This window comes from Rhea pennata, chromosome 1 (genome assembly GCF_028389875.1).
Source record: "Rhea pennata isolate bPtePen1 chromosome 1, bPtePen1.pri, whole genome shotgun sequence".
NCBI classification, from domain to species: Eukaryota; Metazoa; Chordata; class Aves; order Rheiformes; family Rheidae; genus Rhea; species Rhea pennata.
In genome coordinates, this window is record NC_084663.1 from 84,930,143 (window position 1) to 84,957,269 (window position 27,127).

At 45.5% G+C, this 27,127-nt stretch overlaps 1 protein-coding gene across 7 annotated transcripts; it reads left to right on the forward strand.

The window, feature by feature from the left end:
* Positions 1-7,033: 7,033 nt before the first annotated feature.
* PHC1 (polyhomeotic homolog 1) lies at positions 7,034-25,547 on the forward strand. 7 transcript variants are annotated; one of them, XM_062593676.1, is made up of 15 exons: positions 7,034-7,074; positions 11,717-11,873; positions 12,467-12,577; positions 15,239-15,316; positions 16,059-16,208; positions 17,208-17,363; positions 18,553-19,051; positions 19,341-20,143; positions 21,295-21,442; positions 21,564-21,769; positions 22,177-22,291; positions 22,894-23,002; positions 23,683-23,833; positions 24,676-24,907; positions 25,247-25,547. In XM_062593676.1, the coding sequence occupies exons 2-15, from the start codon at positions 11,760-11,762 to the stop codon at positions 25,399-25,401; spliced, it is 3,027 nt and encodes a 1,008-aa protein (XP_062449660.1). In that variant the 5' UTR covers positions 7,034-7,074; positions 11,717-11,759; the 3' UTR covers positions 25,402-25,547. The 7 variants fall into 7 exon arrangements, with proteins under 7 accessions (XP_062449660.1, XP_062449639.1, XP_062449670.1 ...); XM_062593655.1 differs by lacking the exon at positions 7,034-7,074 and adding an exon at positions 7,216-7,271; XM_062593686.1 differs by lacking the exon at positions 7,034-7,074 and adding an exon at positions 7,216-7,271 and having other exon boundaries at positions 19,395-20,143.
* Positions 25,548-27,127: the final 1,580 nt, after the last annotated feature.

Below are 27,127 nucleotides of genomic sequence, written 5' to 3' on the forward strand. Positions count from 1 at the left end.
CAGGAAATCATCCCATGCTTGGAAGTCAGTCTGAATATGACTTCTGGCTCCCTCTGCACTCTCCATACTATAGGTCATACTATCAGTCTAAAGAGCGAACTCTTGAAGACTGAGGCTGAATATCACTGCAATCTATCATGTTCCCTGACAGTATCTATGATAACTCCTGTGTTCCTTGTCACAAGAGAAAGGCTTTTCCATCTGCAGTATCTGCAGGTTATTGTCTTCCAAACTGAAGAGAGCAAGGGAGTGTGTGTAAGGGAAAGAAGGCAAAAGAAGATGCATAGGATAAATGTCCATTTATATGCTTGTACTATATGAATCTGTACAGCAGAGTGTACAGACTCATCTTCATGCTAAGTAACGCTGTTTATCTACCTGTGTTTGAGGTTCATTCCCTACCACTGTTTTCCTTGTAAGTTGGAAAACGCATGTGAACTCAAAAGGTGCACTTTTCCTGCAGGGCCACTGAGTGTCAGTATCGTTCCATGGCTTGCTCTGAAGATGCAGTTTCTCCAGCAAAAGCTTCTGTAAAAATAGGTTCAAAAGCCCTAGCTTGCTCAAAAGCCCGGAGCTGAGCGACTTGTTCCCTGGCACTCTGTGCTATGGAAACGCACAGAATGCTCCTAAATTATAAACAAGAGCTGCTACCCATAAAATGAATCTTGGCTTATATTTATGCACCCTGGCAAGATTCCAGTCAGTTTCCATAAGTAAGTTTAATAAATTATAGCATGAGACTTGGTGACAACAATTTGGGGATAGAACAAATGCTTCATGAGGAGAAACTAAAAATGCTGGGACTCTACTATCTGGTGAGCTGCATGCTCTTCCATGTGGCCACTAATGATACCAAGGGCAAATTGGAAACTATCAAACAGAATTTCAGAGCTCTGATGGTGATGGTCAAGGGTCTGGGAGCACAGGTCATTTTCTCCTAAATCCTGCCACTGAGGGGAGAAGGATGGGAGGAGGAGCAGGTGGATTTTCCAAGATAACAACTGGCTGCACCACTGATGTTGGCAACAGGGTTTTGGTTTCTATGACCATGGGACCCTGTTTGAAGATCAGCAGTTTATTGGGAGAGATGGATCCACCTCACCAAGTGACGCATGTGTGTCTTTGTCAACTGGTTGACTGGCCTGGTAAGGTGTGCTTTGAACTAGGAAAGATGGAAAACCAGGAGAGTTATTGAGACAGAGTAATCAACAAAATGCAGCTGAAGTCAGGATGCCTTCAGTGGGTGCATGCAGCTGGGGTAGTGTGCATGGGACATAAGTATGGAGGATCCTCTTACACCTCATTTGGGAAACGTGCATTCTCGATTATCTCTCTAAAATACCTGTACACCAATGCATGCAGCATGGGGAATAAACAGGAGGAACTGGAGATCTGTGTGCGGTCGCAGGACCATGATCTCACTGGAATTACAGAAACATGGTGACATAGTTCTCATGACTGGAATGTTGTCATGGATGGCTATGTGCTTTTTAGGAAAGATAGGCCAGGAAGGCGAGGTGGTGGAGTTGCTCTTTATGTGAGAGAGCAACTGGAACATATTGAGCTCTGCCTAGGGGTGGATGAAGAATGAATCAAAAGCTTATGCATAAGGATTAAAGGGCAGGCTAACACGGGTGATACTGTTGTGGGTGTCTACTATAGTCCACCTGATTGGGAAGAGGAAATTGATGAGGCCTTCTACAAACAGCTGGAAGTAGCCTCACGATCACAGGCCCTGGTTCTCATGGGAGACTTCAACCGCCCTGACATCTGCTGGAAGGATAACACAGCCAGGCACAAACAGTCCAGAAGGCTCCTGCAGAGCATCAATGCTAACTTTGACACAGGTGGTGGAGGAGTCAATGAGGAGAGCTGTTCTGCTGGACCTTGTACTAACAAACAAAGAAGGGCTGGTTGGAGACGTGAAGGCTGGCCCAGCCTTGGCTGCAGTGACCATGAGATGGTGGAGCTCAGGATCCTGCAAGGAAGAAGCAAGGCAATAAGTAGGATCACAACCATGGACTTCAGGAGAGCAAACTTTGGCCTCTTAAAGGCCTGCTTGGAGGAATTCCATGGGTTAGGGCTCTAGAAGGAAAAGGGGTCCAAGAGAGCTGGCTAGTATTCAAACATCACTTCCCCCAAGCTCAAGAGCAGTGCATCCCAAGGAGAAAGAAGTCCAGCAAGGGGCAGGAGACCTGCATGGATGACCAAGGAGCTCCTGGCAAAACTGAAACAGAAGAAGAAAGTCCACAGAATGTGGAAGAGGGGACAGGCCACTTGGGAGGAATATAGGAATGTTGTCAGAGTAGGCAGGGATGTGATGAGGAAGGCTAAGGCCCATTTCGAATTAAATCTGTGGCAAGAGCTGTCAAGGACAACAGGAAGGGCTTCTTCAAATACATTGGTAGCAAGAGGAAGACCAGGGAAAATGTGGGCCCATTGCTGAATGGGGCAAGGGCCCTGGTGATGAAGGATACAGAGAAAGCAGAGTTACTGAATTGCTTCTTTGCTTCAGTCTTTACTGCTAAGGGCAGCCCTCAGTAATCCCAGAGCCCGGAGATGAGAGAAAGTCTGGAGAAAGGAAGACTTTCCTTTGCTCAAGGAGGATCGAGTTAGAGATCTTTTAGGCAAATGTGACACCCACAAATCCATGCGCCATGATGGGATGCACCCACAAGTACTGAGGGAGGTGGTGGATGTTATTGCTAGGCTGCTCTCCATCATCTTTGAAAGGTCATAGAAAACAGGAGAGGTACCTGAAGACTAAAGTCAATGTCACTCCAGTCTTCAAAAAGGACAAGAAGGAGGACCCAGAAAACCACAGGCCAGTCAGCCTTACCTCCATCCCTGGAAAGGTGATGGAACAGCTCATTCTGGATGGCATCTCCAGATATATGGAGGAAAAGAAGGTGATCAGGAGTAGTCAGCATGGATTCACCAAGGGGAAAATTCATGCTTCACCAATCTGACAGCCTTCTATGATGGAATGACTGGCTGGGTAGATGAGGGGACAGCAGTGGTTGTTATCTATCTTTCAGTAGATGGCTTTCGACATTGTCTCTCATAACATCCTAATAGGCAAGCTCAGGAAGTATGGGCTAGAAGAGAGGGCAGTGAGGTGGATGGAGAACTGGCTGAAACGTAGAGCTCAGAGGGCTGTGATCAGTAGTGCAAAGTCTAGTTGGAGGCCTATAGCTAGCAGTGTCCCCCTGGGCTCAGTACTGGGTCCACTCTTCTTCAAATTTTACTTGAATGAGTCTTATTGTTATATATTAGTCTTATTTTACCAAACTGGGAGGAGTGGTTGATACAACGGAGGGCTGTGCTGCCATTCAGAGAGACCTGGACAGACTGAAGAGTTGGGCAGAGAGGAACCTCAACAGAGTTCAACAAGGGCAAGTGCAGAGTCCGGCACTTAGGGAGGAATAACCCTAGGCACCAGCACAAGCTGGGGGCTGACCTTCTGGAGAGCAGTTCTGCAGAGAAGGACCTGGGAGTGCTGGTGGATGACAAGTTGACCATGAGCCAGCAATGTGCTCTTGTGGCCAGGAAGGCCAATGGTATCCTTGGGTGCATTAGACAGAGTGTTGCCAGCAGGTCGAGAGAGGTGATCCTGCCCCTCTACTCAGCCCTGCTGAGGCCTCATCTCAAGTACTATGTCCAGTTCTGGGCTCCCCAGTCCAAGAGAGACATGGAACTACTGGAGAGAGTCCAGCACAGGGCTACAAAGATGATCAGAGGGCTGGAGCATGTGTCCTGTGAGGAACGGCTGCGAGAGTGCGGCCTCTTTAGGCTAGGGAAGAGAAGAATGAAGGGGGATCTTATCAATGTGTGTAAGTACCTGAAGGGGGGATGTCAAGATGATGTAGCCAAACTGTTTTCAATGGTGCCAAGCGACAGGATACAAGGCAAGGGGCACGAACTGAAACACAGGAAGTTCCACATGAATATAAGGAACAATTTCTTCCTTGTGAGAGTGACAGAGCCCTGGAACAGGTTGCCCAGAGTGGCTTTGGAGTCTTCTTTTCTGGAGATATTCAACACTTGTCTGGACGTTATCCTGTCTAACATGCTCTAGGTGATCTTGCTTGAGGAGAGGGGCTGGACTAGATGATCTCCAGAGGTCCCTTCCAATCTCAGTCTTTCTGTGATTCTGTGATTCTGTAATTCAGTCAGTTCTAAACAATTTTCTTCTTTTATCTTATTAGAGAACTGAAAGCAAGTGAACAGTTGTTCCACAACTCTTCTCTTTACACATCCTCAGCCCTCAGACATTGTCACTTCAGAACAGTCTATGCTCATTAGAACAGTTTTCCAACAACTCCTCTCAATCATATTCAAATACAAAAATGTAAGATGAACCTGTACAGGGAAAACCACCTTACTAGTATAATTACCTAGAGTTTAAACATACTACATTTACACAGAGGAATCTCAGCAGGGTTGTAGACCTGTGCAGACAGGAAGTTCCACCTGAATACAGGGAGGAATTTCTTTCCTTTTAGAGTGACAGAGCATTGGAGCAGATTGCTCAGAGAAGTTATGGGTTCTCCTTCTCTGGAGATATTCAAAACCTGCCTGGATGCGATCCTGCATAACATGCTTTAGGTGACCCTTCTTGAGCAGCAGCATTACACTAGATGATCTCCAGAAGTCCCTTCCAACCTCAACCATCCTGTGATTCTGTGTGATTCTGTGAATAGCCCAATTCTGTTGCTAAGGATCAATGCGCACAGAAACTTCCTTTCATGGGTCTTTGGCCCCCAAAGCTTTCATCCTACTTTTTGCCTTGTCAGACTTGAAGTTTGCTAGTAGATCACACACACATGCACACAAAATAGAGAGCACAATCACAAAGAATTAGAATAATTAGAAATAATTTATTAAGAATATCATACAGAGTGTGATCAATGTGCAGAACTTGTCCAGACAAACACATGAGCTAGTAGCTGCTTGCATACAACTAGCCCAATTTATACCCTTCTCTTTTTCTGATGCTTGTTTTATGCTTGCTCATCTCTGATCCACCTTGACTCCTCCATTTCTGTGATCCTGATTCTAAACATCCCATTATAGTCTTGTCAATCCTCAAATTCTATTGTTCAGTCCCCATATTCCCCTCCTCAAAACATCCCATAATAAGTCTTAATGTCCCTTTATTGCAGTAGTTTCGGTTAGTTTGCAGAGATCCTAGAGAGTTTCTTCTGTTAAATCACCTTTAGTGAATTTTGCAACAGGGACAAATGGTTTAGTCTTTCATCCAGTGGAATGGTTGATTCAGAGGGATTAGGTTGGCTGGGTTCCCCATCTTGCCATTGTCTGTCTGATCACTAGCTGATCTTTGTCTGTTTTCAAAAGCTGTTTGCTTCATAAATCTCTCTTATCACTCCTCTTTTTTTAAGAGAACAAGCCAGATACTTTTCCATCTCAATTTTAAAAAGAATCCCCAAGTATTTAGAGCTGTTTTGTTTGTTAACATCTCAAACACCTTCCTATATGGCATGTTTTGCCAGCTTTTCAGGCAACAGCAAATAATCTGTGATTCAAATTGAATGGGGACACCGTCTCCTGTGAATTGATAGTTCAGCACTTATTTTACTGGGTCAGATGCAGAAATCTCAAACATGTCACTTGCAGGAGAATTTATGATGCTCATAGCCTTAGAGATACTTGAGTCAGGTCGAACCTGCTTCAGCACCTTGTACTTGTAGATGGAGCATGATTCCTTTCTGCTTTTGTTTTTTCTTACTCTTCTTTGCTTTATCAGTGATCAGTTTCTTTCTACTCTTCCTTGGTGCATAAGCCACCGCCTTTAAAGGAAACTCAACAAATCTGCCCAAGATGAGCCCCTAGTTTGACCCAGTTGAGCACTCATGTTCTTAGGTACAGTCATACTTATAACAACACTACCATTACAACTCAGTAACAACTCACCTAACCAGTCATGGTTACCCTAAGTCAGGCGATCAGTTCTTAAGTAATCAGAGCAAGCAAGGCTGAAGTGACTGTACAGCATATCTTCTCTTGACTAAAAGTTGCCAGTAAGCTCTGGCACTTAGTTCTCTTTATATTCCCCACTGTGCACCTGTACACATGCTCTACATCATCTGACCAGAAATCATTCCATGGTTATTAATGGTTGCTACCACTGTGTCCTGTAAACTTCACCATAGTTTGTTCCAAATACTAATATAAAAAGCTAACAAAAAATCACTAATGTTCAATAAAATCACTAATGTTCAATAAGGTTAACAAATTTCCAGAAGGACTAATAGCAAAGTGCATCTCAGCAGAGAGGCCCCTGCCCTGAACGGAAAAAAGTATTGTGTGCCAGCTGTATAGCCAGGTCATTATGCTTATCATGACCTCAGGCTGTCTTTAGTCCCTAGGTCCCCTTTCCCTTCAACCTTCTGAGGTAGTGGGCTAAGACATGGCACAAACTGAAGCCTGACCAGAGCCTTTTGGTTTGGGAGAAGCTGAGCAGTGAGACATACAGAGCATCTGGGGCAGTATGTGACAGAAAAAATTTTCAGGACTACGTGTGAAGTACATATGGTTTTCAACACCCTGAGACATTTAATCCAAACAAAGAATTAAGAACATAGAACGTGTACTATGGACACAAGCTCTCCCTGCCTGTGACACTGCCACGGAGCAGTGGCCAGGACACAGCAGCAGCAGGTAGCAGCAGGTCAGGCTCAGCTGAGCCCCATGTTCCTGCCAGTGTTTTGCTGACCCCGGCCCTTCAAAAGCTTCCAGGCCCAGCAGGGAGCGGCAGCAGCCGCCCCGAGTCCCTTCCCCTCAGCGCCGCCGGCCGCCACGGGCGGATGAGGGGGCGCTAAGCAGCGGGGCCCGCTCGCGCCTTCCCTTCCTGCTGTTCCCACCGCCCGCCGGGCCCGAGCGCGACCTGTCCCCAGGCCCCGGCCCCTATTGCCAAGGCAACGGCAAGCGGCGCCAGCGGGAAGGGGCTCACGTGCCCCGGAAGAGCCTCGAGGGAGGAAGTGACGGAGCGCGGGAGCCTCAGAGGCTAACATATTAAAACAGAAAAAAAAAGAAAAAGAAAAAGAAAAAAAGGTGTGTGTGTGGGGAAGCAGGGGGCGGAACCGTCCGAGGCCGCGGCGCGCGCGGATCGTTGGGCGAGGTGCGCGCGGGCCGGCCCCGCCCCTGCGCCCGTCGCCCCGCCCCGCCCCGCCAGCCTAAGCGGCGCGCAGGGCCCTGGGGCTGCCCTATGAGGCCGTTGCCGGGCTGGGGCCGCGGGGAGCCTGTGTGAGGTAACGCCCCTTCTGCCTCCCTCCCCGAACGGCAGGGCCCCGGGCCGCCTCGCCCCCACTCGGCCTGGCTCGACCCGGCAGCTCGACTGCCCGCCTGCCCGCCCGCGGGGGCGTGTCAGGAGCTGGCGGCGGCGGCGGCGGCCCCGGGCTCCGGTAACGCCTGCGCCGCCGGCGCGGCCCCCGGCGCGCGCGGCTGGGGTGGGGGGGCGCGGCGCCGCGGCGGGCGCGGGGCGCTGCGGGCGCGGGCAGGCGCAGGTGAGGCCAGGCCGCTCGGGTGGTCGCGGCGAGGAGAGTTTCGCGGGGTCAGGACGTGCTCCAAGTTGACAGCGCCTGTAGAGCAGCCATTGTCTGCCCTGCTCCGCGGCAGGCTGCACTGGGCATCGGACAGAACAACTTCACCTTTCAGCCCCGCTCCTGCTGTCCAAGTAACTCCAGAGTCTCTCGATTCTTTGCGCTGTTGACTTTGCTTTAAAATTTTGTGTTTCTTTTATTCCCGGCCCCCTCGTCATCGCTAGTATCCTGCAGTGGTTTCCCCACCTCCCTCTGCAGTGGGGCCGTGTTGCATTGTATATACGTGTTGTAATGAAGTGTCTGCGCACAGGGATGCGTGCACACCCTCTGTTGGATGGAGCCAGCACTCGCTCAAGTTTACTCTTGGAGTTGTAAGCAATATGGGAGCTGGGGTTGCACTGTGTGCTTCTCAAGAACTTGTGTCCCTCTTTGTTTGTGAGGCATCTGGTGGACATTCGTGTTAGGAACACAGGAGCAGACACAAGTGTGGGATAGGTGGTAGTGTACCCATGAACAGCTTGTGCAGTGCTGTAGGATCGCGCTGACTGCTTCCAAAGCATTGGAAAGCAAATGTATCTGTCCTTGCAATTTCACTTCTCTGCTTGCAAAGTTTGGAGAGCATGCCATAGGAAACTAGGGTAACAGAGCAAGGAGAGATGAGTGTGCTATAGCTTTAGTAGCTAATTTGTCCCTCTAAATCTTGTGGGCCATTCTGTGCAAATCTTACTTGTTCACTGGCTTGGTTTTCTAAGGATAAAGCTACAAAACCAGTTGTAAATTTAGAAAGTATTCTGCAGGCAGCAATCCTATGCGAGGAGGAATGGATTGGATGAGCAAATAAGACTGTTTTTTTTTTTTTTTTTTTTGCCTCCTTCTTAGCATTCTGTGGCTAGTGTAGATGTTTGGCCTGAATTTTTTGCTGTTGCATGTGAGAAGGGTCGAGAAACTGTGGACAGGCTACCTGTATCCTTGTAAAGTGTTGAAATCAGCAGGGCAAATTAGGCTGTAGACTGAGCCCACATTTTCATGCTTATACTGCTCCATGAACTAGCTTTATCCCCTTTTCTTCATTTCTGCAGTGCTGTCATCCCTGCTATGATGTTAATAGGTGTTTGTTTTCTGGTATGTCAGTCTCTTAGAGTGCAATTCTGTATTAGGCTTAATCCAATTTAGCTTTTATTCAAAGGTTAATTAAGGTTAATTCCCTGTAATGGCCACATATCTTACTTTTTTTTTTTTTTTTTTTTTTTTTTTTTTTTTTTTGCTTGGGATCTACTGATTATGTTTGCAAGGTGAGTTGGTTAACTCAGTCTATTGGGAAAAATAATCATTTGGTTGCTTTTGACAGATTATCTGTCTTCTTATGGACTAGCCAGCTGAATCAAGTAGTCTAGTTGTCTAGATCAGTAGAGTAGATCACTAAACTGATGTAAGAGGAGGGTGCTGGAAGATGTGCTTGGAGGAGGGGATGTGTCCGGAGAGAGGGTGAAATCAGGAATAGCTTGTGTGGGAGCAGCCTGTGTTTGGGTCTGATTATCCTAACATGGATCTGCATCCACTTGTTTGGTAAAGTACCATGCTGCTTAATCTTTGTATTTGGAAAGGATTTTGTGGGATAACCTTGCATGTTATGAGTGACTGTTAAAAATCTTATCATCCTTCTGTGAAAAGACTATATGGTGCTTCATCAGTGCCCACAAAAGGCCTTTTGCCTACACAGAGACCATTTTTTTTTTTTGTTTGGACACGTACTACCCCAGAGGTACCAGTGTTTCACTAGGATTCTGTTTATGATAGGGCCTAATATTAAGAAAACCTAAATCAATGTGAAACTCTCAAAGATGCTGAAAATTGTGAGCATTGATAACTGTTGTGTACTGAGGAAACAGATGTTAGCAAGCAGAGCACCATGTCAGAAGCCAGGTTTCTCCTCCTAGTGCAGCTGTTGAGGGTAAGGTTACATGCTACAACTAAGAGAATCTAACAGCTTGCTTAGTTTCCTTGCCTGCTGCTTCTTCCTTCCCTTTTCTCTCCCTTGCACTTGTGGGATCACAAGTGATCTGATTCAAATCACTGACCCAATAGAAAATGAGGGCCTTTGTTTGTTTGGTTTTTTTTCTGCCAAGTTAGCAAGCTGAATCAACTGATGGGAGGGATTTAGTGAGTACCAGAAGCAAGGTAAATGTAGGAAGAACCTGCAATGGAGGTTGAGGGTGGGCAAGAGAACAGGAATTTCCCCCTTCTAATGGTAGCAGAACTATTAAATACACTTGTAATGTGTGTGGCTTCATCCTATCTTGCATTTTAACCCCATTCAGTGGGGTTACCTTCATGTGTTTACCCCAGTTTCTTTCTTTGTAACAGTCTGTATTCTCTCCCTTCTCAATTGTTCAATTAATTTATTTTTAGGCTTCATTTACTTGTGGTGCTACCCCCTGGGAAAAATCTTTAAGGCAATTGTCTTCTCCAGAGCTTCTATATTCTCGGTCAGATTATTGACTAACTGTTTCTAAATGTAATAGAGTTGTGCATGAAGACTGTGGCCAAGTAGGAGGTTGTGTCTCAGTTGGAGAAAAGGTGATTGCAGGGCAGAATTACTGATGATACTGCTTAAGCAGTACAGGAAGGTAGTGCTAGAATTGCAGGGGGATCCCTGGGCAGGACTTAAAGACACACAGGGAAGCCAGAACAGGAACGGCAATTATGTGCTTATTAAAAATAGATTTTTTTTTCCCCTAGATTTCAAGGAGTAAGTTTGGAGCAGCAATTCCCTGGTTTAGCCAGCCTTCCTCAGCAGTGTTAATGCTACTGTCCTAGTTTATTTAAAGTTACCTGCTGTCCTTAACACTTTAAATTCTTCCAGAATTTAAGAACTTGTGTCTGGGAGAGAATATTACTGTACCTCCCTTTCTGTTGTGCTAGTCTGTTTGTTCAGTCACCTGGAAAAACTAGTTCAAAGAATGAAGGCTGTGAGTGAAGCTGTGAAGACCATAATTTCTGGATTTGAAAAGCTCTAATGTCTGTGTTGGTGCTATGAGATCTTGGAAGTGTAGCGGGTCTCATTTAGAGGTGTATCAAATAGGCTGAAGAGGAGCCAGCTGGTGCTGTTGAAAACAAGCAAGCTATTAGTGTTATCTCGAAGATATTTTTAAATTGTACATGGGATGATTTGCTTCTAGGAAATCCATTCTTCAATGGAATTCCATTGAATAAATCTAATCACTTTTGCTCTTTTGCCTTTCTGGCCCTAATGCCTTCTTCTTATATAACTCACGTTTCTTGCTGGAGGAAGCTCCCTGATCATCCCCATGTGTTACTCTTCTGCTGAACATTTTTTGCAGTTTTGTTTTTTTTCCTCTTGGCTGATGAAAGCCTTCTCCAATCTTTTCTCAGTCCTGTAGTTCACCACAATCCATCTTTCTCCTATTGGAAGATATCTCTAGCCCTGCATGACTTCAGAAATTTTCCCCTCACATTTGTTCCAAGTGATCCCTTTATTCCCTCTGCTCTCGTTACATTCCTCCTTAAAGCAACTTCCCACCATGGATGACAGGTTCCAGTCTAATATTTGAGTTATGAACTGTCATGAACAATGAGTACCCAGAAGTGCATGTGATCAGAGAAAGAACGATTAGGGGCTGGGGTTGTGATAAGGAGGGACTGAGTTGGTCAATTTGCAGCAGGACAGTGGAGTTGTGGGATAATTTTACTACTTCTGGAACTAGAGAAAAGGGAGATCACAAATTGGGAAGGTGAAGTGGGAGATCAGAAGCACAGTGTAACATGCCTCAGTTTACTAGCTTGAAGTAGAAGAGATTAGATCTTTAAACCAAATGATTGTCTGAATGACCTGAAGCTGGTAGTTAACCCTCTGCCTTTTTAAGAATTCAGGATAGCTGTAGCTTCCACTGCAGCAGGGCAATAAAAATGTGAGAATGTGTATGTTATATTTTTCACTGTGGTAATAATAATAAAAAATAAACTATAACTTCTGGGTGATTTCAGACCTCTGGCATCTCCAGCCCCTTGTGACTTGGCAAAGTGATGTAAGAAGCTTGGTACTGAGATACTCAAGTAAAAAAGCTTTATAATGCTGTGAAATACAATTTGGTTCTTTTTCTAGCATGACTTATTTTCTAATTCTCTTGATTTAGGTCTGGAGTCAATCTTGGTCTGAGCTCCTGGGATCCTGTCACTATGGAGACTGAAAGTGAGCAGAACTCCAGTTCCACTAGTGGGAGCTCCAGTTCTGGAGGAAGCACTCGTCCTCAGATATCACAAATGTCTCTGTATGAGCGACAGGCGGTACAGGTAAGGCACTGTTATGTTCTAGAACTGAATGTCTGTCCATGGAAGGTGGCAGTGAGCCCTTCTGTATTGCTCTGAGCCGTCATATGTCAAGGTAAGAGCATGCTTAGAGGAGTGTCATGTTTTCAGATTTAGGAATTCTTATGCTAGGCCAGATATTTACTCCATATAGCCTGATGCTCCTCTTCATGATTTATAGATGACTCCTCCAGTGTCCAGCTTCTTAAATTTAATCAGTTCTGTGATCCAATAGATTAATCTTAGCCTACTGTCCTATAGCAAGTCTTTCAGTTTATCATCTGAAAGTTCCTCTGGAACATCTGTACTATATAAGAACACTGGTCTGCCCAGTCAGCTATGCCCATCCCCAAATTCCAAGAGTTTTTTGAAGTCTTAAAAGTGTACTTCCTGCACTGTGATTCAGTCTGTTACTGAATTTGTAGTTATTATGTGCTTTGATGTTCTAATTTGGTGACTTCACTTTTTACATGGGAACCAGGGATGTCTTGTGTCTGTTATTTAGATCCTGATTTCTCTCTCTAATCACGTTTCAATGGCGCAGTATTTTTCACAATTGGCTTTTCCTCTTTCTCCAGGCCCTTCAGGCACTCCAGAGACAGCCTAATGCAGCCCAATACTTCCACCAGTTTATGCTTCAGCAGCAGCTTAACAGTGCCCAACTTCACAGCTTGGCAGCTGTACAGCAGGTGAGTTGCCAGGGGGCAGAAGGAAAGGAATTTCTCTCTGGGAAAGAGCTTCACTCTCTGTTTATGCAGTGATTTTTATGATGAGGTCCTGATTCACAATTTAGACAACTGACCCCTAAACATGTATTTAAAAGTAACGCAAACAAGAAACAGGAAGCTAGATGGAAAGATCCATTTGACTTTCAGTAACAGAACAGGACAAGATAAAATCTAGGCTCCCCGTAAGAGAATATAGTTTTTGGAGGCTTGTGATTATCCCCTGCACATCCTTTAAATAAAAAATTGATGATGACATCAGTTGTGGGTACAGTAGCATTTTAAAACTGTCTTAAAATGAACCATAGATTGTTGTTTCTCTGAGAATGCACATGATCTTGCACACCTGAAATTTCACATGACGTCCTCTGAATTTTCTATGTCTTACACTTAGTATCCTGTGTTTTCTTTATCAGTTATGAGCCAGATCCATCTGGCTCATGTCTTCTCCAGCAAAGGGGATGTTTCTTTAATTGAGATCTGTTTGTATAAATCAAAATTATATGATGCCTAATTGTCAGGCATTTTTTTTCTTTAGCAAGTTTGTTCATTTGTCAGACTTTATCCTTCACTTGAAGATGAATTTTGTGTGAGATGTGACAATAGTGTTCTATCTGTATAATGTCTTCATCAGTAGTTGCAGTCCTTAGGTGTCAGTTCAGGAATCACATAATCACAGAATGGTTGAGGCTGAAAGGGACCTCTGGAGATCATCTAGTCCAGCCCCCCTGCTCAAGCAGGGTCGCCTAGGGTATATTGCCCAGGATCATGTCCAGATAGCTTTTGAATATCTCCAAGGATGGAGACTCCACAACCTCTCTGGGCAACCTGTTCCAGTGCTCAGCCACCCTCACAGCAAAAAAGTTTTTTCTCATATTCAAATGGAACTGCCTGTGTTTCAGAGAATCACAGAATGGTTGAGTTTGGAAGGGACTTCTGGAGATATCTAATGAAATACCCCCTGCTCAAGCAGGGTTACCCAGAGCACATTGCACAAGATTGCGTGCAGGTAGATTTTGAATGTCTCTAGAGAAGGAGGCTGCACAGCCTCTCTGGGCAACCTCGTCCAGTGCTTTGTCACCACCCCTTTTACACCCTCCCTTCAGATACTTATACGTGTTGATAAGATCTCCTCTCAGTCGTCTTTTCTCCAGGCTGAGCAATCCCAGCTCTCTCAGCCTTTCCTCACGTAGAGATGCTCCAGTCCCTTAATTATAAGCCTTTTGCTGGACTTGCTCCAGTAACTCCATGTAGGAGCCTGGAACCGGACACAGTAATCCAGATAATCCTCCCCTTCTACTCAGCCTTGGTGAGGATGTACCTCCCTTAAAGGCAGTTCTCAAATCCCTACCTGCAGCTTTATAGTGTAGGGGGAGTAGAATCCTCTTGACCCAGCAGTGTGCCCTTGTGGCCAGGAAGGCCAATGGTATCCTGGGGTGCATTAGGCAGAGTGTTGCCAGCAGGTCGCGGGAGGTGATCCTGCCCCTCTACTCAGCCCTGCTGAGGCCTCATTTCAAGTACTGTGTCCAGTACTGTTCTCCCCAGTACAGGAGAGACATGGAGCTACTGGAGAGAGTCCAGCATAGGGCTACAAAGATGACCAGAAGGCTGGAGCATCTGCCTTATGAGGAACGGCTGTGAGAGCTGGGCCTCTATAGCCTGGGGAAGAGAAGACTGAGGGGGGAATCTTGTCAATGTGTGTAAGTACCTGAAGGGAGGGTGTCATGGGGACAAACTCTTTTCAGTTGTCCCATGTGACACGGCAAGAGGCAAGGGGCACAAACTGAACCACAGGAAGTTCTGCCCGAACATGAGGAGGAATTTCTTTCCTCTGAGAGTGATAGAGCCCTGGAAGAGGTTGCCCAGAGAGGTTGTGGAGTCTCCTTTTCTGGAGATATTCAAGGCCCACCTGGATGCAACCCTGTCTAACATGCTCTAGGTGACCCTGCTTGAGCAGGGAGGTTGGACTTAGATGATCTCCAGAGGTCCCTTCCAACCTTACTGATTCTGTGATTCTATGACAGTTTCACAGAAATCTTTGATATTGACTAACTGAACTTACTACGCACGCAGAGCACTTGCCATGGAATCATATAGGACAGAAAAATTACCTATTACTTATCTTCTCTGACCAATCGTACATGCTGTAATTGAAAGTTTGTTACCTGTAGTAGTGTCATTGAATGCTTGTTAGTAACTTGCAAGACTGGCCCAACATAGTGTTAATGTTGTGGAGTTGGAATGGGTTGGAGCAGCAGGATGAGGGTTGTAGTTTGTAGCGTGACAAGCTGGGGCAGAGGTAGAATATATACCCCTGGTGGGTATATCCTCCACCCTAGGGGGGTGGAGGATTGGAGGTCACACACTGCAAGTGTCTGTTGTCCACTGCCTTGGGTGATGTACAGGACTGAACTGGTTAGGGAAGAGGAGGTACCCTGCTGAGTTGCTACACCTGTTTTGTAGGGCATGGCAGAGATTTATAATCATTATATTGTGTTCCAGTTCTCAGGAATGGGAGAAGGTAGTGATGATGGGATGAGGTGTTCTGACCAAGGCAAATATTTGGATTGGATTTAAAGGTTTTTTTTTTCAGGTGCTCTTTTCTCTGCCCAATCTCTTTTGCAGGCTACAATTGCAGCCAGTAGACAGGCCAGCTCTCCCAGCACCAGTACCTCACAACAGACTACTGCTACCCAGGCCTCTGTAAGTAATTGCTTCTCCAGACATACCAAAGCCTTGTCCCAGCTCCCCTTGTTCTTTCTCCTCTTTGTCTTTTAGGAAGGAAATAAGCCAGGAAAACACACCTGCTAAGGATGCTGGGAATCTACAAGATGCAGACATCTTTGAGGATTTGGGGTGCTGTCATTATTGGTGGGGGTTGAGGAGCCAAGAGAAGGTTTCTGAGTGGGAGAGGCCTCTTAGCTGGAAAGGTAGAAACTGATCTCTTTGCTGAGGCTTTGAGGATTCATTATCATGGTTTAAGAGAGTATCAAGACTTCTAAGAAGAAGGAGTTATGATCAGCTTGAAAGCTGATGTCAGTTCTTTTTTTTTTTTCATGGGCAGAGGAAAAGAGGCTTGTTGAACGAAAGGAAGTCTAGGTTTGTCTTGAGTATTGAGGAACTGGGATTTAGTTAAAAAATAGAAGCGTTTGTAGGGTGATTAATTTTTTTTGTTTTCTTCAGAGGCTGAAGAAAGAATTTTTTTTTTTGATCTCTGTAGAGTTGCATGTTAACAGTGATGCTCAGGTTCAGCATACAAACCTAAACTAGCCAGAAGTTTAGATTGCATTGTCCCTTAAGGCAATAGTTTTTCTTTGTCCCTTGTGCAAGATGCAGGGAAAAGCTGTAAGATGCCTGTGCTGACTGTTACTCAATGAGATAATTTCTACTTGTTTCTTTCCCCCCGTTGTTTCCTATGTGATTTGGGGCTTTTCTTTGTTTTAAGATCAACCTAGCCACCACATCAGCTGCACAGTTGATCAGTCGCTCACAGAGTGTAAGTTCCCCCAGTGCCACAACCCTGACGCAATCTGTGCTCCTTGGGAATACCACCTCGCCGCCTCTCAACCAGTCACAGGCCCAGATGTATCTCCGGGTAAGAGATGTATAGACAAAGCACGTCCTGATCATGAACGCCATTTCCCAACCACTCCAGTGTTTTGCTATATGGGACTACCAGCATAAATTCTTGCCTCTGAACTATCTCAAGCTTTAGGGATCATGTGATATATTTTAAATGCAAATAGGGAATCTTTTGTCCCTGAAACCACAGGTTTGACTCTGGACTCGTCTTTTGAGGATAGATGAGGTTTATATTGTGTGGTTTAGGGGTGTGTGCAGGTGAGATCCTTAAGAATCACATTTGTCTCTGCTCTGCATAGATGTTAAAGATCCCATGGCACTTCTCAGTAGAGTATAAATGTAAAATATATATCCTAGACTTGAATACAGCTCACAGAAATAAATCTACTCTTCTCATTCAATGGTGGCACAAAAATATGTCTGGTAAATTACTCTCTTCAACCCCTGCTGAGCTCAAGCACATAAGTCAGGATTCAAATAAATGTGATTGCATAGATTGATGTGAACAAATATCTCATCCCTTAAGTCAGTTTGAGGTCCTGCTATATACAAAGTATTGATTATTGTCAAATTTGATCTAGAGTTTGGTTATCTACCTAAAAAATATTTTCTGCTGCTCAGCTTGCTTTAGTTGGCTTTAAGTACAGACTGTAATCCTCTTCTTTTCAAACAGCCCCTGTCTTGGATGTACATCTTGTATTCTTCCTTCTCAACCAGTCCTAGATATATATCTGAAAATGATAGCCTAGCTTTCTAGCTAATCCTGAGCAGTCTGTGGGAATCAATCCAGGCCAACATTTAATAGAAAATCATTAATTTCCATAAGGAAATTATTTTCCAGTTTCCTGCTCCTGCAGGTGGTTCCCAGCATTACAGTGCAAGGAGGGTTGGGGGTATTGCAGCGTGTGACATTGCAGCCCAGTGTTGCTTTGTAATCTCTTTGCTTGTGGTTCGCTGTCTTTCTCTCCTCTCTGTTCCTTTCATTCCACATCACCTGACCCTTCCCCAACAGCCGCAGCTGGGGAACCTGTTGCAGGTAAACCGGACCTTGGGCCGCAATGTGCCTCTTGCCTCCCAACTCATCCTGATGCCTAATGGGGCCGTGGCTGCTGTCCAGCAGGAGGTACCACCCATTCAGTCTCCTGGGGTCCATGCAGACACAGACCAGGTCAGTGATACCCCCCTCCCAGGGTCCTCCCCTCTCTCCTGCACTCAGTCACTCTATGCTCTGGTCTTTGTCTCAAGTTCTCCCTGTGTAGAGGATTAGCTCTATTTTATCCCTGTTTGTAGCCCTATAACTGCTGCATATAGGAGGGTCTGTTTTCTCTTGCCGCTATGTTTCTGTGTTTGCTTTTTGCGTTCAAAGACAGCATTAATTTCTGCTTAAAATTCCTTGGGTGAACCACAGGCTGGATCAATCCTGTCTTCATAATTTCTTGGTTATCCTTTTGTGGAAAGAATTGTGGGTTCTGTGTCTGGTTTTCAGTGGGACAGGTGCTCTGCAATGAAGAGTTTCTGCCAGTGGTAGTATTCCTTGATACAGTTAGTCTGCTGTTGTAAATATGTCAAAGACTGAACAGACCACAAGGTCTTAGCTCCTGCATTCATCTGTAAATATTACTCCAGGTCAAGGAGCTGCCGTGGCTTCCCATTCTGGGGATTTCCAGAGGCATTTTTGAACAACCTGAACTGCTCCTTTTCTGCCTCTGCTGCAGTTACTTCACATTTGTCTTGTCAGGAGCGCTTTCTTTGAAACAAAGTCAGCCATGATCAAACTTGAAGATAACACTGCATTTGGAGGGGAGTAAATACAGAGGATGGCAGCACCAAAATGCAGAGAGAAACTGGAGAAATCAGAAGGGCTGCATGCCATGAGAAGAGATGAGGGCCTCCTGAGTGGAAAGCCCTGCACAGAGAGAGGAGGCAGGTGGCACAAAAATCAAAAAGGAATTGCTGAACTTAAAGGGGAATCTCAGTGCTTTTTGAGCCATGCTAAAGTGGATCCTACCAATGCAGAAGCAAGGCAGGCAGGTCTGAAGGCTGTCCTATGCCTTTTAGTTTCTGATGTTGGAATCTACTGTATGGAGAGAAACTCAAGTTTTGTTCAGAAAGTGCCACGAGATCTTTAACTTCCATCAGAGATGGGCAGAAGGGAGTTAAGGTTAATAAGACTTCTGGGGAGGGCTGCATCTGAACTTTGTCCTGCAGTGTTAGCCAGCTCCTAGTGTGAGGCTTAAGCATCAGCTTAGCCTGCATCCCAGTAGCTCATATTGCATGTGTGTTCTCTGCTTCTGTGAAACTCCCAGAAGGTAACATACATAAAGCAAATGGACTCCATTTTGTATGTGTGTTTCTAGGTGCAGAACTTGGCTGTGAGGAGCCAGCAGACCTCAGCCACTAATGCCCAGCTCCAAGGCTCTACTCAGAAGGCAGCTCTGCCAGGAAACTCCCAGCCTTCGGGCCTACCACAGGCCACAAATACAGGCCAGACTTTGGCAGTGGCTCAGGCTTCTTCTGGCAGCACAGGCCAGTCTCTCAACTTGAGCCAGGGGGCCACAGGCAGCAATGGTGTCTCTGGGGGTGTGGTGGCAAGTAGTGGGAGCCAGACCTCAACAGGACTGAGCCAGGCATCCTCAGCAGGCCCTGCTGGCAGTTGCCAAAGGAAAGGCACAGGGGTGGTTCAGCCATTACCAATAGCAGCTGCCCAGGCAGTGACTGTCAGCCAGGGAAGCCAAACAGAAACAGAGAATGCAGCCACAAAGAAGGGTGAAACAGACAGTGGCGGACAGCAAACGGTGGGCATGAACCTGACCAGGACAGCTACACCAGCACCTAGCCAGACATTGATCAGCTCAGGTAAGTGGGAAGCTGCTCCCCCTCTTTGAGCCCACTGGGCCTTTGCAAAAGTATGTTTTGAAAGCCCAGTGGTGATAGGTTTCCTGACCTGCCTCCCAGCCTCAGTGTTCCAGGATGGATATTCTCTAGGAATTATCTCTCTCCATGAATAAGAAAATTTGATCTCAGCCTATTCAGTCCCCAATCTCCTCTGCAAATAAGCTGTCAGTCATTTGAGAGCTTAACAATTTGAACCAATGCTGGGGGGTTAAAAAGTTCATTTCTTGTCCCTGCTTCTTTTTGTTCCCAGCTGCCCTGCTGCTAATTTTCTGTGCTGCCCTCTTTTCCTGCCCCATGTTTGTAGCCACATATACGCAGATCCAGCCCCACTCACTGATACAGCAGCAGCAGCAGATCCACCTGCAGAAGCAAGTAGTGATCCAGCAGCAGATTGCCATTCATCACCAGCAGCAGTTCCAACACCGCCAGTCCCAGCTCCTCCACACAGCTACCCATCTCCAACTGGCCCAGCAGCAGCAACAGCAGCAAGCACCATCTCTGACTCAGCAGCAAGCTCAGACCCCGCAGCAGCAAGCTTCATCTCAAAACCAGCAGCAGTCTCAGACCCTTGTGGTGCAACCTATGCTGCAATCCCAGCCACAGCCTGTTCAACTCCAGCAGGACAACCCTTGCCAGCCAGCCACCAAGTCACCTGTTCCAATTCAGTCAAAATCTCTGGTCACCTCCATCAAACCACCTCAGCTTGGGCCTGCCAAAATGTCAGCAGCACAGCAGCCTCCACCACACATTCCAGTGCAGGTGGTGGGTACACGGCAGCAGAGCTCAAGTCAAGCTCAGGCACTGGGTTTGGCTCAGATTGCTGCAGCAGTGCCCACCTCCCGGGGAATGCCAGCTGTGGTCCAACCTGTTTCCCAAGTCCATGTTGCTTCCCCGTCATCTGCTCCAGCATCCTCCCAGGAAGCTCCTCCCCTCACCACAGGGGTAAATTTGGCGCAAGTTCAAGGCACAGCCCACGTGGGAAAGAGCACAGCCTCCACTACAGTTGTGGCTCAGATGCCAGCTGCATTCTACATGCAGTCTGTCCAGTTACCAGTAAGTGACATCACTGAGGAGGAAGATAGTATATGGATCTTTTTGTTCATTCCTAGGACACCAATTTCAGTCCAGCTTGGGTCAGTGAGATGGGATGTGTAAGGTATTTGGGGAAAGGAATATGGAGACTTTTCCTTTCAGATGCAGTAATTCCAATCCAGCCATAGAGATTATTGACTGCAAGTAATTCTCTTTCATATGATTGTTCAAAGGCTTGCATGAAATGGATTGGTGATACTCAGTCCTGCTTCAAATAGTAGTATATGTCCTCATCACATACTACTACAGTTAACAATAATTGGCCTCTTTGTTGTCTTTCTCAGCAGAGAGACCAAAGCTGAGTAGGCAGGTAGATTGAACTCACCTCTCCCTGGTAGGTGTGGATACCAGCAGGTCAGAGACCCCTTGGTGTGTGGCATTGGCCACGGAGTTAGGGCTGGTTCTAGCCTTCTAAGGTTTCCCTAGCAACAGGTTATGCAGAGAAAAATTAAGGTGGCTTATGCTGCACAGGCTTCTGTCATACCTCTCTGAACTGTCCAGATAGAGCCTGCCTAACTCTCTGTGATGGCCACACTTTGCTAGCGCATCTATCCTCAGGTTCCTCAGACTGTTCATTTTCATGAAATTTCACTTGTATAGTCAGGGGCAGATGCACCAGATGTTTCTAAACTCTGGCTCCTCCTTCAGGCAAAACCTGTGATGGCTCCCTGATTTTTGAGAACTAGAGGATAACTCTGCTCTTGTCCAGCATGTTTTCCTTACTGTTCTGACTCTCTTCCTTTGTAGAAACAATGATCTAGCTAAAGGCCCGTTTGGAAACAGGTGAGTGACTGCCATTCCACTTCCTTCTTCCTGGAGTAATCCCTTGAGCCTGGGATAGTGCTAGTGTCTTGATGTTATATCAGTGTATCAAGATTAATTGAGACATCATATCCTAGTCATAGTGCTGTGCTGGTGAATGCCTTAGGCTTTTCTCCCAGAAGGCAAATGTTCCTAAGCAGAGGAATGTGCTGCTGAGGTGTCAGGGGAAGTAACTAAGCAGAAGATAAAGGAAGATGGAGCAGGGTATATTCTCCTGTTGCGTTCAATCTGTAGTTCTGTGATTTGGGGAGGTCCTCTTTCTGTTTATGTGTTCCTCTTTCTTCACACAGGGCAAGTCTCAGACCTTGGCGGTGAAGCGCAAGGCAGAGTCAGAGGAGGAGAAGGAGGAATCACCCAGTGTCAATGCAATCCTGCCTGCTAGGTCCTCTCCTGTGACAGACAGCCCCAAAAACATGGAAGAGAAAAGTGGCCTTGGAGGTGAGGTGCAAACGAAAGCTATGTTTTGTGTTGGCTAATGATCTGATCTTATATTGCAAAGGGAACATTAGGAGTAGAGAGAGCAAAGGTTACAGTGACTCCCATTGTCTTAACATTCCAGATAAATCTGATTCTGCTGCCAGTGCAACCCCAAATACCACAAGTGAAGCAACATCAGTCACACCCACCTTGGCTTCCACCCCAAACCTGGCAATGGTGTCACGTCAGATAGGAGACTCCAAACCCCCACAAGCCATCGTGAAGCCCCAGATCCTCACACACATCATAGAGGGCTTTGTCATCCAGGAAGGAGCAGAGCCATTTCCGGTAAGTGTCCATTGCTGCAGAAAAGGACATGTATCTCTTTTGAGAGGGTGGTGGTCTACCTTCTTTCCACAGGAATTTCTTTCCTTGTGCTCCAAGTCTGCTTTTTTCCTTAAGATACAGGCAGTGAAAAGAGGAAGGAGAAGGAGGAAGGTTTCATTTATGAAGCAAGCATTAAGTTGTGTTACTAAAGAAAGTGAACTGGAGGGAAGTGATGGGAATTGTTTTCCCCAACAGTCCTCAAAACAATAATCTATTCAGGAATTATAAGAAGGTTCTTCTCTCTGGCTTTTAATGGAGGGAAAGATGTACTGCATGTTGAACAAGCAGCAAGTGAAGTAATGGGAAATACAGTTAAATGGAACTGCAGATGCTTTTACTGATGGGCAGAACTTTCTCTTCCTGTCTAGGTTGGCTGTTCTCAGCTATTGAAAGAATGTGAGAAACCTCTGCAGGGAGGGGCTCCCTCTGGACATAGTGAAAACCTGTCCAGCAATTCCCCAGGAGGGGACAGTGCTTCTATGGGTGAGTTTTAGGAAATGTTACTGAAAGTTTTATTTATTTTTTTTTTTCTGTGATACTTCCTTATCTACTTCATACATTATGAACTTGTATTTCTTCTTATGCTTCTGCTAACTCTTCAGAGACTCAAACTCAGGCTATAGACATAAGATCTCCTTTTCTTGAGTGCTAAAAGATGATACTTTTTTTTCTTAAATATGATTTAATACACTTTGTATCAGTAACAAGCAGGAAATTCTGAAACATTCCTGTCTGTAATGACATTTTGAAGGCTATGAAAGATGTGTAAACTTAGCTGAGCTGCAGTGATTAAGATCTCCCTATAGCCTTGTAGGATATGAGGGATATGCTAGTTCTAACTTGCCCCAAAAAAGGATAATGAAAGCAGAAATACACTGTACTGTGCAACATCACAGTGCCCTAATTAGGGGGCTTCCACTTCCCCTCTCCCAGATTCTTCCCCAAGCTAACTATTTTGTATATTGAATAGAAAATACTGTTTGGAATCAGTCTGTTCTAAAGAAGAGCAGTGGAATGCTGAATGATGATGTGTGGTTTGCTTCAGTTCAAACCATCAAGTGGTCTGCATCTCTGTGTCTCACTAGAGCTTGATAAGAAGGCAAACTTGCTGAAGTGTGAATACTGTGGAAAGTATGCCCCAGCCACCCAGTTTCGTGGCTCCAAGAGGTTTTGTTCCATGACTTGTGCTAAAAGGTAATAGCAGTACCTCATCTTCCTTTTCTCTGACTATCAGTTATCTGGAACTGGGCATGTGCCTCTATTCTAGGTAGAGTGCAGTACTTCAGTACATCTGATCTACCCTCCATGGGATACACTGACCATAGAGATCCTTTAGGTTGGACATCCTAATGGTTTGTGAATGCTTTTAGACCTGGAGGAGGTAGATGTGATGTTGAGTGTAAACAGGATTTCTGACTTCAAAAAATGAGATGGGAAGGGGGAAGTTTTTACTGGGTTCTGAAGAACCACTCTTCAGTCAGATGCACATCTGGCTGACTAATCAAATGCTTACTGTTAGCTGTCTGCAGCATTTTGCTACAAGACAAAGACATAAGGGAGTATAGAGAGAATAACATGGGGAGAAGTTGGACAAGTCATTGCTATCTCCTGTTGACAGTAGAGGACATGTTATGGGTCTTTTTTCCCTTAGGGGAATGACTTAATCGACACTTCAGATATTAGATCAAAACTCTGATATCCAAATATTGCTTGTGTCAGAAGTCTGGACTGGTTCCTTCCAAGGGAAGTCTTAGGAGGAGGAGGAACAGAACCTGATGGTAAAGAGGAGTTCTATCTCCATCTAGAGAAAGGAGAAGCAGTTGCTGTTTAAGTAATCTATTTCCTAACTGCTACTCTGGTTCTACTTATTTGAGGTACAATGTCAGCTGCAGCCATCAGTTTCGGCTGCAGAGAAAGAAGATGAAGGAGTTCCAGGAAGTTAACTATGCTCGCGTACGCAGACGGGGACCACGGCGCAGCAGCTCTGAAATTGCTCGAGCTAAAATCCAGGGCAAGCGCCACAGGGTAAGGACATAGTCCTGTCTGCCTCTGTTCAGGCAGATCTCACTGTAAAGTTTGTCACTGCTGGACATACAGGTTTCCTATGATGGACATGCTCTGCCCCTGTAACTGCTGTATCTGTGTTAGCTGCTGGATGGTCCTGGTTGTTCTTCTTTGAGGCAAGGACTGAGTTTCTGGACACTTCCAAGTGCTTAGGCCAAGCTTTCACAAGACACTGGTTCAGACCTAACTCATTCTGCCTCTGTACTGTTCCTGTCTTAGTGACAATGATGTGAAGTGTGTTTTTGCTTGTTGTAAATGCACTCAAAGCTGAGGTGAAATGCATGACCCATCTTCAGACATACAGCATGTGCAGAGTGCACATTGACACAGTTGTTACCCAAGACGTAGTGTGTTCCAGTTGTGCATCAGCTGCAAACAGTGGATTCACACTTGTACTTGTTCTGTTTGCTCTGTGTTAATTCCAGTATGTGTTACAGAGCTCTCAGTGAGTGAGACCAGCTGAAAGCCTTGGTATAAAACAATCCACTTTTCCTGTTTGATTACCTTTCTTACAGCTTAAGAGTTAAATCAGATCATAGAAGGGATCTAATGAGTTCCAGAGTGAGTATGAGGAAGATGAATGGACTAGGGGGAGGGCAGAGAGATTATGAGTGAGGAGGAAGGGAGGAAAGGGTAAGGCCTGCCTCTTCTAGTATCAGTGGTCTCTTGTGTCAGCTGCCTGTGGACCAACAGCCTGAGACAGGGACTGTGGGAAACTTCTTCTGTTCCTAGTTTCTTGTTTTGCACTTAATTATTGTTAATTTCTTATAATTACCTTTTCTTTTTTTCTTGTGGGCTTGTAGGGCCAAGAAGATTCCAGTCGAGGCTCTGATAACTCCAGCTATGATGAGGCTTTGTCCCCTACATCTCCAGGGCCCCTGTCAGTGAGGGCCAGTCATGGAGAGAGGGACTTGTCAAACTCCAGTATAGCCCCACCCACCCCAGATCTACATGGCATCAACCCAGTCTTCCTATCCAGCAATCCTAGTCGTTGGAGCGTAGAGGAAGTGTCAGAGTTCATTGCATCCCTGCAAGGTGAAGTTAAGCGCTCTCCTGCTATCTTGTGATCCAGCACGGGAAAAACTGTTGGCTGTCTTTCTGGCAGCGAGAGGCCCTTAAAGTCCAAATAAGAGATGTCTGGTGCTTTTATTGCACACTGTAGTCTCTGACCTGGAGTGGACTATATAGGTGGACTCCCTTAATGCCTGGAACAGCTTGTGTCCTCAGGCGGCCTGTGGAGTAGAGCTTGGTGGGAGATGGGGGTGCTGGTTAGATTCCTAGCTTGCTTTCTGTACCTGCCAGCTGCCCCAAGAGTGGGAGTGAGGAGAGTGCCTGGAGTACATGTTTCTCAGTGCTATTTTCTTGGCTTCGCAGGCTGCCAGGAGATTGCTGAGGAGTTTCGGTCACAGGAAATTGATGGCCAGGCCCTGTTGCTCCTCAAAGAGGAACACCTCATGAGTGCTATGAACATCAAGCTGGGACCAGCTCTCAAGATTTGTGCTAAGATCAATATCCTCAAGGAGACCTAACAGCTCTGAAGCTAGAGGTCTTCCTTTTGCTGTGCAAAAGGTGCCAGCTTTGGAGTGTTCTGCTCGGGTGGTGAAAGAGGAGACCGTCCCATATGATCTTGCATACAAGAAAGAATGAGAAGGAAATTAACTGAGTTGAACTGCCATGCACAAGTCTGTGTCTTGGTCTCTTTATGGTGCTACAAGGGGGAAGAAAACTCCCATCTGGCCCTTGAAACTTCTTTCCTCCTTTGTGGTTTTGAATATGCTTCTCCCATACACCATGTAAAGAAGGGAAGGGGAACCTCTTTCTGCCCTAATAGACTTCTGACAGGGAAAGCAGAGAACTGCCCTGTCTCTTTTGCCACAGCAAGTGTGTTAGATCTAATGTAGTTATTTTTAAACCTTGCTATGCCAGAGCTTGAAGCATAGGGGAAGCTTGCCAAGCGCTAATATTGTGAGCAGCTGTTCTTGCAGCACTTACGAAGAGGATCAAGTAAATTCCAAGTGACAGAAGTGGACAAAGGAGAGTTAGAGCCAAAGGGGCTGCCCGTGTTCCACTGTTTTAAACATACCTAGACTGTTCCTGAACTGGATTTAATAGCCATCCCAGCAGGCATACCAAACCTGAAGGCCCAGGGCAGTAGGAGCTGCCTTAGCTTTATCATCTCCTGTAGAGATGCAGATTGAAGGCTGTTTTAGCAGCTGCTCACTCCAGCTGTTCCCCTTTAAGCCAGTCAGAGAAAGATTCATACCAAGTTCAAGGTGATGGGGGAAAAAATGGGGCAGTGTGTGCTTTTACCTTAGGGAACCCTGCAGCACTAGGGTTGTGTTGCAATAGTGCTAGGGCATAATTTACAGAGCCAAAGTAGTCTTCAGAAGTAATGAGGTTCTTCCTTCCTGGTTCTTCCTGGAGTTTGGGTGTGTTTTTTTTTTTTTTTTTTTTTTTTTTTTTTTTTTTTGGTGTGTGTGTTCTCTTAACAGTTTGTGAGATTAATTTTTTGCGTGTGTGTGTGTGTGTGTGTGTGTGTGTGTGTGTGTGTGTGTCTGTCCTTCATTATCCTCAGGAGAGCTTATGGGACAAAGTTTAAGCTGGCAGAATTGTATCTCCTGCCTCAGGCCTCTTTTCTTTTTGTCATTGTAAAACAAGTATTTTTCTTCCTCAGTTAAAAAGAAAAAAAAACCACTCCCACCAACTGAATTCTGATCCTTTAATGCTATTTCTCCTTTCTAAATGGTAGAGTTAGATGAATGCTCCCTTCCAGCCTACACACCATTTTTTAAAGGACCAAAGAGAGTATTCTAAGTTTTCTAGCTAGTTCACCAGAGAAGATGAGTCTGAGCAGTACTTTTTTTTTTAAAAAAAAAAAGAAATTAAATTACACAGAGCACTAAGAGGTAAGTGCCCTGAAAGCAGGATATTTTCTAAACCATGTCTCAGCTCTTTTGTTTTTTTAAATTTCAGATGAACTTTCCAGTGAAATGTCTCTTCTGTATGCGAAGTACCTACAGTTGGAGGAAGGCTTTAGGGTCAGATGAGAAGGCCTGATAGCATAGGTTTTTCAAATGGGCTACGTATTCACCCCTCATTAGGCAAAGAAACAATTGAGAGGAAGCACAGTGCTTAACAAATGCCTATAGAGTGTGAAAGCAACTTCCTAGTCTTAGTATTTGAATTAAGTATGACATTGGTAATGACTCCTCATTCCTGAGAAAGATATTGCTGTCTATTAGAAATAGGTCCAAA

Coding starts and splice junctions, on each gene's coding strand:
- PHC1 (XM_062593676.1), top strand. CDS start 11,760: ATGGAGACTGAAAGTGAGCAGAACTCCAGTTCCACTAGTGGGAGCTCC. Junction 20,144..21,294: donor TGCAGTCTGTCCAGTTACCA/GTAAGTGACATC, acceptor TTCTTCACACAG/GGCAAGTCTCAGACCTTGGC. Junction 22,292..22,893: donor AGGGGACAGTGCTTCTATGG/GTGAGTTTTAGG, acceptor GTGTCTCACTAG/AGCTTGATAAGAAGGCAAAC.